The 9,592-nt window shown below is 37.2% G+C and overlaps 4 protein-coding genes across 6 annotated transcripts in view; 2 read left to right on the top strand and 2 right to left on the bottom strand.

The window, feature by feature from the left end:
- LOC106325173 overlaps positions 1 to 1,048 on the top strand; it is a 9,088-nt gene extending 8,040 nt beyond the window's left edge. Inside the window, exon 4 of the mRNA XM_013763196.1 lies at positions 327 to 1,048. Within this exon, the coding sequence (XP_013618650.1) occupies positions 327 to 638 (312 nt within the window). The 3' untranslated portion in view covers positions 639 to 1,048. The remainder of the gene's footprint in view (positions 1 to 326) is intronic.
- Positions 1,049 to 1,498: 450 nt separating this feature from the next.
- LOC106325983 lies at positions 1,499 to 3,520 on the top strand. Its single transcript, XM_013764031.1, has 4 exons — positions 1,499 to 2,195; positions 2,282 to 2,658; positions 2,929 to 3,078; positions 3,175 to 3,520. Exons 1-4 carry the CDS (start codon positions 1,649 to 1,651, stop codon positions 3,313 to 3,315), a joined length of 1,215 nt encoding a protein of 404 aa, XP_013619485.1. The 5' UTR covers positions 1,499 to 1,648; the 3' UTR covers positions 3,316 to 3,520.
- Positions 3,521 to 4,431: 911 nt separating this feature from the next.
- On the bottom strand, positions 4,432 to 5,119 carry LOC106326461. The gene has a single exon (XM_013764436.1). It carries the CDS (start codon positions 5,096 to 5,098, stop codon positions 4,433 to 4,435), a length of 666 nt encoding a protein of 221 aa, XP_013619890.1. The 5' UTR covers positions 5,099 to 5,119; the 3' UTR covers position 4,432.
- A 1,017-nt stretch (positions 5,120 to 6,136) lies between these two features.
- LOC106327670 (protein MNN4-like) overlaps positions 6,137 to 9,592 on the bottom strand; it is a 7,029-nt gene continuing 3,573 nt past the window's right edge. For all 3 annotated transcript variants that reach the window (XM_013765889.1, XM_013765891.1, XM_013765890.1), the window contains exon 5: positions 6,137 to 6,567. In XM_013765889.1, coding sequence (XP_013621343.1) covers positions 6,283 to 6,567 — 285 coding nt within the window. In that variant the 3' untranslated portion in view covers positions 6,137 to 6,282. The remainder of the gene's footprint in view (positions 6,568 to 9,592) is intronic.

The raw sequence follows: 9,592 nt of genomic DNA, 5'->3' as shown, positions 1-9,592 counted from the left end.
AGCGTGGGATCGGTCGATCCACATGGACCGGATCGGTCGATCTAGGGCATGAAGGCGTGGGATCGGTCGATCCACGTTGTCCGGATCGGTCGATCTGTGGCTCTGTGCGATCAATACTTCTTGTTCGGTCCATCTTGCTTCTGAATAAATCCCGAATGCGTTCTTTTCTTTCAAGCTATCTAGTAACCTGCATATTACACTTAAGAACACCAAAACGCATCAAATAGACCAAAACATTAATTAAAACCGACCATTTATTTGCTCCAAAACGAGTTTAAAACCGTTAAAAACACGGAATATCAATTATTATCTCTATATCTATACAGGAGGAGGATAATGGAACAATAGGGCAGTTACTATCATCATCCCCACCACCCTATTTTCCCGGTTCACCTCCAAGTATAGCAGTTAACCCATTAGCTCAAGATGCTCGCTTTCGAGATGAGAAACTCACTCCAGTCTCACCCAACTCTCCTTTCCTTCACCCCAATTCATCATCAACCAGTTTTCCATCTCCATCCTCATCTCGGGGATGCCGCAGAATGAAGTTTGGACTCGCACCACCTGCAGTTAGAGTAGAAGGGTTCGATTGCTTGAGCCGTGAACGCCAAAACTCCAGCATCCCTGCCATGGCTTAGTTGACCAAAGAGAGAAAACAAACAAGTGTACATAGAGGAGGGACGAGAAAGACATCAGTTACCGTTACCTAACTTGTTAATTGTTATTCAGGTTAGTACTTTGTATACAAGTATATGTAGTACGTATTGGTTCGGGCGAATCTTTATTATCGTTAATTAAGAGGAGGAAGATTAGAAGAATGTATAAAGTTTTGTTGGCCAATAACTCTTGTTCGGTTGTAATTTATATAAGAGATAATCGATTTAGATTATCTTCTTTCTGAGAGAACATCATCATTGTATTTTGTGTATAGTAATGTCTCTGTTAACTTGATGGTGGGTTTAAGTTCTCTCACAATGCCTTTGTATATGTATGTACTTTAGTGATTCAACAAATCTGTATGTTAATGCCTAATCGTATTGTTATTGTTCTTAGTTCTTGTATTATCACGTGCCAAATACAGTTTGAATACAAAAGTATTGTTAAAAATAATAAATCCACATCAACATACACTTTGAAAAAGATTCTCTATTTTTTCTTTTTTTTTGTAATAAAGACTTAATTTTATTAATATCAATTGAGGTTTAACAAAGTATCAGAATCGAAACATACAATAAATACATTTTTAAGCTGAACATGATAATAGAAAAGTAATAATCGAAAAAGATTCTCTATTTACATTGAAAAAAATGTTGCATTTGGTTTTATCAAATTTTCTTATCACAATTGCTTATCAAGGAAGAAAAAAAAAAACAGACAGTTATTTCTCGCGGGAAGACAATTAACCGAACAGACACATCTGTTGGATTAAACAATTAACTAACTATAACGACCACTAACCGCCACAATATATCTCCTGTCTACATAAACCTTTCCCTTTGTTTTGAACTCTCATCCCTCTCACTCTTTGTTCTTCAACTCTCAAGCATCGTACTCTGCTTGAGAGAGTTTTTCTCTTCTCCTTTTTTGGTCTCTTCATCCAAAAGAAGAAAAAAAGAGAAAGCAATTAGAAGAAGAGGGCAAAACAAAAATGGCTGGTGGAGATCCAAAACCAATAGCTCTTCAAGACAACGAAGATGAGGATATGTTCTATGACGCTTACTCTGAAGAATATCTTATGAACCTCATGTCTAACCCCAATCCAAGTCTCATGCACTTACCCTTCAGACAAAATCCTCTTCTTGCCCCTCCTCCTGCGCCAGCCTTGGAGATTAACAAAACTGCGTTGTTGGGAGATCCTTCGGTTTTGAACCCTCATGGGGACACCATCAAAGAGTATCTTAAATCACTTAGAATCGATGATGATTCACTTACTGTGGACACGTCGGATACACTAAGTGATGATATCAACGACTACATCGATTATACTGACCTAGGAGAGATTGGTAGTGATAATGTCGGAGAGAGCGGTATTCTTCAGGCGAATGCTCACGTTTTTGCGGAAAATACTATGAATTTTGAAACCGGTGGAACATCGACGATTCCTGTCCCGGTTATTACACCAACACCGACCATCTCTCAAGGACTTTTCTTATGCACCTATTGCAACCTTCTTCGACAACTAGTCCATGCTAATGGTATATATGTTTCCATCTCTTACATGTTTGTTTATTGTTACACTGGTCTTTATTTGAGTGGTTGTACGTGTTATATGGTTACACAGGTCAGGAGATGATGAGACTTGATCTCTTTGGAGGGATTGGATACTTCTGCCATGCGGTTATCGAGAGTCGACGATTCGATGGTTCAAACGAACTTCGATACCAAATGAATTTGAAGATGGAGGACGTGAAGAAATTTATTGAAGATTATTGTGCGGCTAGGGCAGCGGGAGGTTTTGTAATAACGCAAGACACTAATGCTGATTTCTACCAAGCTATGAATGCGTGTACCACAAGCAGCCAGTTACTTATGTCGACATTGCCACCACGTGTTGATATTCCAATGTCTTTGGCTGTGCCTAATGAATCTCTAAATGTTACATCTGTGCCCCCTGCTGTGAAAGGAAAGCCAAGGAGACAAACCAATCTCTCTGCACAGGTTCTTTTCTCTAATTTCTCAAACTATAACCATTTATCATCATAGGAGAATCCGTTTACTATATGGTTAGATTTTAGGTTTTAAAATATGTTATCTACGCTTTAATTGTATTGTATATAGTCATTACTGGTCTGCATGGAAGAAAATGAGTCTGCATGGGTTTGCATGTGGATTAAGAACATGTTTCTTTTCCTTCATGAACATTAATTTTAGTGAACTCACTGATGTTTGGTTTTGTGGTTGATCTCTATGTGCCGAGGACAAGAACAGAGGAAGCGGACTAGGAGCTTAACAGTGAAAGACATGAGCGAGCTTTGGGATCTTCCCATCGAAGAAGCAGCGAGAAGGTTGAGGATATGTACCACAGCGGTTAAAAATATATGCAGGAGAGGAGAGGTATACCGATGGCCACGCCGGAAGGTAATATTCTTGAACTAGACTACTATGAAAAATGATTGTACGTTTCTTTATTTATCTACTTTTCTTTTTACTTATTTTTGGTAAACTGATGTGTAGCTTACAAGTCTGCGGGAGAAAGTCGCGGCACTAAAGATTGTTGTAAGCCAATCAACCGATGCAGGAGTACGGGCTCGAGCTGAAGTGAAGATCGAGAATTTTGAAAACCAGATTGATGCTATCTATAGTAAAGCACGCTAAAACGCTGAAGTGAGTTTCAGATAATCATAGACTACTTGCATTGATTACTACTTCCTTTGGTCATCTTTAAGTATTGTCACCATTACCAGTTGGGTTCGTTTTGATGGAATGTTTGTACTACAGTTTATACCTCTTGTCTCGACATGAGATATACATTTGGTTTGTCATCACTCTTCTTTTGAAAACTATACGTTATTGAACGATTTATGTCACTTATCTCTACATGATATAAACTTTTGTTGCCTTCATTCACTCTTTCCTCTTTTTGGAAACTATATAATATTAAACGAAAAATTAAAGATATTTGCAATCACACTAATATATTAATATTGTCAATTTTATCCAAATTACTTTTTTTTGTAAACTTTATCCAAATTACTTGGAAATAAAAAAATGAAGTTGTGGGAGAGGTTGGTTCACATCAATATCACATATCGACTTAATTAAATCCTTAATCTATGGCACTCTCCCAAAATGCACTGTATAATGTAAAACACAATTAACCAGAGCACGAAAAGAGGGAACAACTTTGACAAATCAGATACTTTTGCCAATATGGCAACTCACTTGTCACTTCATTCCACCCTGTTTCCTATTTGACTGGTTTGTGTAAGCTTAAATATTTACGCATCTTAGGTGATGAGTGTTTGAATTAGTTTTAGTTTTTAGCTTTTAGTTATAGTTATTAACTTCAACGAAAACAAATGTTATTTTATAGTTGCTGGAGGTGGTGAATTCTGATAATACAAACAAATAATTAACAGTTATCTGATTTAAAGTGCAACTTATACTATGCCGTGGCCTCGTGGGTAATGTATGCAATTCACGTTAAAGTAGAGTCTTTAGACCAGTTAGAGAAAAAGAAAGCGAGTTCCTTTGGGCGTCGATTAAGACTATTTTGTATTAAGACTTTAAGAGTTGTTTGTTAAAATAAAACCATTGAATTGTGAATGACTGGAGATTTATGTAATAAGAAGTAATGATGTTATTCAAAATTTAGACCACTTGAACTGATTCAAACACACAAAATTTACAAATCAGTTACGGAAATTATAACATATAACAATATATAAACCGTGTGGCCCAAGTTTTGAATCAATAGATGAACCCCTAATTTCTACTCCCTCCCTTTGTTCCCAATCATCAATCGATCGTACAGCACAGTCCGACACAAGGGGCAAGTGTTTTTGCGTTGAAACCACACCAAGAGACATTTTTCATGGAAGACATGGGAACAGGTCATGCGTGTAGAGACACCATGTTTACTGGAGACAAAATTATCCAGACAAATAGAACACGGTTCTGTTTCCATCTTAGAAGTCTTCAACTCCTCTTTGCTCACCTTCCCTAGTTGAACCATCCTCCTTAACACCTCTTCCTTCGATGGAGAAGGGGTTATATTGACAGTGATGGTCACAATTAAACCGTTACAACCAAAACCTAACGTTGCTGCAATCTCTGAGATCTCTGGGGCTAATCTATCAGACAACCAACGGTGGCTAGCGAATTGATCCTGGAGAACCTCTCTGCGGCTAAACCCTAACTTGGTTGCAGTCCTTGAGATCTTCGGGGATAACCAAAGGCGGTTGATGAGTTGATCTTGGATGAGCCTTCGGATGTGGTGACGACCTAAGAAACTAGGGAGGCTTATATCTACGCGAACGCTTGGAGAAACTTGAATCTCGTCAGATATTGTGTCGACGACGATGATGATTGAGTTTGGGTAGCTTCCTGAACGTCTCTCATGTTTGAAGTCGCTCAGCTCCACATGGGGACGAATCATGTTCTGAAAACAGCGAAGAAAGAGATAACTTTTTTTTAGAGAATGACTTGTGAAGCTTCTTAAGGTTATGTAAGTGAGATATATATATAACTAATATAAGCGCGTCGGCATCGATCACTTTCCTTTTTTTTCTTTCTCTTTTGGTATAAAATTTCCTTTTTTGGTTTTTGTGGGTCGAGGACAAATAAATTAATTATTGTAATTTCAGGTGGTAGGAATATACAATTTTCATTTTGATTGATTAAAACCCTTAAATTGGGTGGTATCTTTGACAATTACTCAGTGAAACGCCAACTTATCAACTCAGGGTAACGCTGGAGAACCCACCAGCCAATTTTAACATGGTTATGGGTTTTTGTTTCAAGCCATTTAGATATTTGTTTGTGTTGCAGGCCAGTGATTGCATCGCAGTTGCTTTTGGTGGACGAAGTGATTCGTGCAGGAAGAAACATGAGGAAGCCTACTGTTTGAAGTCCTTTAGCTTTCTTCCTTCTAAATTTTCCAGACCTGTCTTTTTTTTGGTTATGAGAAACATCTTACAATCTGATCTCTTAGATTTGGTAGATTTTTGGAAACTGAGGAAATGGAAAAACAAACAAAATCTATAACTGTTTTTATAGTGAGCTGACCCTTATTGTAAAAACGCCATGGTTAAAGATTCAGATCTTACAAAAGCATCTATAACAAGGACTTTATATTGGTCAGAGTTGCCCGCTTCTTGAAGCATGTACTCTTTCTTCATTTCCTCCAAGACATCGTCATTGGTGCTGCAGAATCAACGAAAAAGTTCCACGATTGGACAAGTTTGCTTTTAGCATCGGCATGAACTAAGGATACTTTCATCAGGGAGTTGCAAAAAAAGAACTTGTGAGCCAAGAACAAAATCGGATTTTGAACTGTACTACACCATTAGAGAATATAGTTTTTTTTCCATCTCTTTACACTAATAGTCTAATACTACCAAAACAATGAACACAATTTTTTGCACTAACACAGAAGAAACAGAACAACCATGAAGAAGAAGAAAGAGAAACTAAATGAAGAGAAAAGACTAATAATATATAACCTCATTAAGATTATAGGTGGTGAAACACAAAACAAAGAAGAAAATGGGAAAAATCTTGTCAACACTTTTAATTCGTTCTTGTTGTTTGTTGATTCTCTTGTGTGTGTTTAAGGTGTTTTTAACAACCTTTGACAAGATGAGGAATACAAATCGGGGAAATGTACTTTGATTTTCTTGCTTGTCTTTGTCTTGATCTCACCCATGGGAAACATCCACTGCCTCTCTTCTTATTCTTCTCCATTTGTTGTTCTTCTTCACTCTTCTTTTGCTCTTCTTCTCCTTTTTCTTTAGTCATCTCTTGCTTGTCTTCTTCTTCTTTACTCATCTCTTGCTTCTCTTCTTCTTCTTTTTTACTCATCTCGTCCCTCTCTTCTTCCTTGTCATTCTCTGCCAACTTCAAATCCTGAAAAACCAAATTGCTCACTATCAACATATATCTTAAGAACTAACTTACGTACGTTGCTCCTAAGATGAGGTTTATTTTTACAGTTCAGAAGTTATTGGTCTTTTGGGCTACTTTTATAGTTTCAGGTCCAAAGCGTAAATGACGATTTAAAATAGAATGAGATTATTATGTTTATAGTATAATTTGTGCCTTCTCGAGTTACAATTACAAAACCATATTTAGTTACACATTGAGTCTGAGACTAGAAGTGTATAGATAAGATACATAAATGCATGCACGCGTATACTATGTATCTATTATAGATAGATAACCTATTCAATGATCTTGATGGTAGTCACGTGAGTTGGGACACAAAATCTAGGAATGGGGGCTAATGAAAGATTTTTTCATGAAATAGTGATAGCATATGATCGATTATACATTTTTGTGCTTTCTCTCACTGGTACTCATGTGTACTATGTTTCGTATACTGTGAATGAAAACGAATCTTAAAATGAATAGAAAACACTCATGTTCGAAAACGCCGCCGCGTAGCCGGCTAGACGCTGTTCGGAGGTTGACCACGACGATTATGTCCAAATCGGTGTAGCCAGGTGTTGATCCGCGGAAGACCGCATAATTTCCGCGTTGACCGCCTAATCCTGCGTTGACCGCCTAAGTTTTTTTTTCCGTCCGTGTAAGTTAAAACACGATTGATTATTTTTTACTCATTATTGACAGATTTTATGTAATTCTTCATTACTAAATAATTATAATTAGTTATCAAACCCAAAACAAACACATACATACTACATTTAGGAATTTTTTTCGTACCAAACCCACCATTTACGAATCATAAAGAGATTGTTTAAAATTGTACATAAAAAAATATATATTTATGTCTAAGAACTTGTATCATCATGTTTAAAATTAGCTAAATATATTATAAATATATTAAATTGTATTTAAAACTAGACCCCGCGTAATCTCTGAGTACTCCCCGATTTTTCGGTAACTCGCTAGGCCCGGGGTTACCGCCCGACTAGCGCCTAGCGTAGTTCCGAACAGGGGAAAACACTAGCGTAGAAGAGTGTTATCCTTGTATATTTCTTTTTTTTTGTCAACCATTTCTTTCATTCAACTAAACTTAAACCACATAGTTTTTAACATTCATACATTCAAGGCTAGCCTTTGCTAGAGAAACAACCTGGATATTATCAAAACAAAGAATGAAACTAAAAGATAGAGGATTGAAGAGAGTAGCAAGGCTTCTAACGTCATGGAGAACACCTGCGATCTCGTTCAAAACAAACCCGAAGCGCAGGGTAAATATGAAGACTTGAGAGTCTGAGAATATATGGAAACTAAAGAGGATTAATTCCTTAGCCTTGAGGAGAGCTGAGCGTAGCTTCAAAGCTTCAACCATGAGTGCATAACCCACCAACGCTTGAGAAACTTCCTTTGCATCTTGGCAGTTCCAGACAATTTCACAAAAGAGAAACATTAAAGTCTCAAGGACCATCATGATTAGAAGGTCAGCAGCATCAAAGATTGTTGAAAGGGAAACAATTGAAGAAATAGTTTATGTATCTGAAAGAACCATCTTCGACACACTATCCCATGTACCAACACCATTTAAGGCATGTGGAAGTTTTGGAAAGAGACCACCCAAAACAGCTACAGACTCAGAGTCCTGCTTTATGAAGGCTGACAGCTGTGAAGAGGATCACTGCCAAATGAGTAAACCTGAAATAATTGAAACCAAAACCACAAAGGCAAATGTCCAAATATCCTCATACTGAGATAAGAAACTGGTACACCACAGTGTAATATCCTCATAGTGAGGTAAATAGAGTTTCTTAATGAAACTCACATAGCCTGCAACATCCTCAAACTGAGGTAAAAAGAGCTTCAAAGAGAGCACAACATCCTCATTCCAGAGTAAAAGGAGACTCCTATTGAGATAATTAAGACCTAACAAAAGGCAAGGTTTCAAGATAAGTGATTTACTCCAATAGACTGAGAAACCCAAACCTCGTGAACGCTTGATGCAAGGAGCGAAAGGTCCAGCAAAAGGTAACCATGGGTTCTCCCCGAGAATAGGACTGCACAAAGCAGTAGATAGTTGCATTCCAGAAGACACAAGAGTTGAAGCGTCAAAGCTAGAACGAGATATTCGATAGAAGGCTGAAGCTTCAAGGATGTAAGGTCGACATAGAGGAAGAAACGAATCTGATGGGTCAAGAGGGTCTGGAGGTTCTGGAGGTGGAGCCACATCAAGTAGATCTGAGAGTAAGGTGAATGGCGGATCTGGATCTGAATCTGGAACCGGACACGTCGAGGCTGAAAACTGAGCAAGTACTACCGTAGCCATGACAGAAAGAAAGAGGAGGAAGGAAGAAGAAGATTCTCGTTGGTGGACGTGAGGTTACACCGATGGTAGAGACAGTAACGACGAAACCCTAGTCGCCTTTATTGTCGCTTCGCTCTGTCCCCTAAATGTACACTACAAGAAAACAGCGGCATACTGAGGGAAAAAATCGTCGGTATGTCGTCGGAATAACGCTATTCCGACGACATATCGACGAAAAAAGTCCTCGGAAATTCATCTTTCCTCGGAAATCCCTCGGAAATTTCCGACGGAATTCCGAGGAAATGAATTTCCTCGGAATATTCCGAGGACTTTTTTCGTCGGAAATTCCTCGGAATATTCCGAGGAATATGTCGTCGGAATATTCCGAGGGATACACTTCCTCGGAATATTTCCAAAATTCAAAAAAAAAATTATAAATTTATTTTTTTAAATTGAAATTCAAAAATATAAAATTAAAATTGAAATAGAAAACATATTTAAAATACAAAAAATAATAAAATAGTTTTTATAAATAAAAAAATGTTTTATAAATACAAAATTAATTTTAAAATATGAAATCATCTTTTATAAATCCAAAAAACGAATTTATATACAAAGAACGTTTTGTATATTTAAAAATAGTTTTTATAAATACAAAAAATAATAAAATAGTGTTTATAAATAAAAAAA

This window comes from Brassica oleracea, chromosome C2 (genome assembly GCF_000695525.1).
Source record: "Brassica oleracea var. oleracea cultivar TO1000 chromosome C2, BOL, whole genome shotgun sequence".
Classification (NCBI taxonomy): domain Eukaryota; kingdom Viridiplantae; phylum Streptophyta; class Magnoliopsida; order Brassicales; family Brassicaceae; genus Brassica; species Brassica oleracea.
The sequence above is the reverse complement of the archived record's forward strand: the minus strand, read 5'-3'. Positions and strand labels throughout refer to the sequence as shown.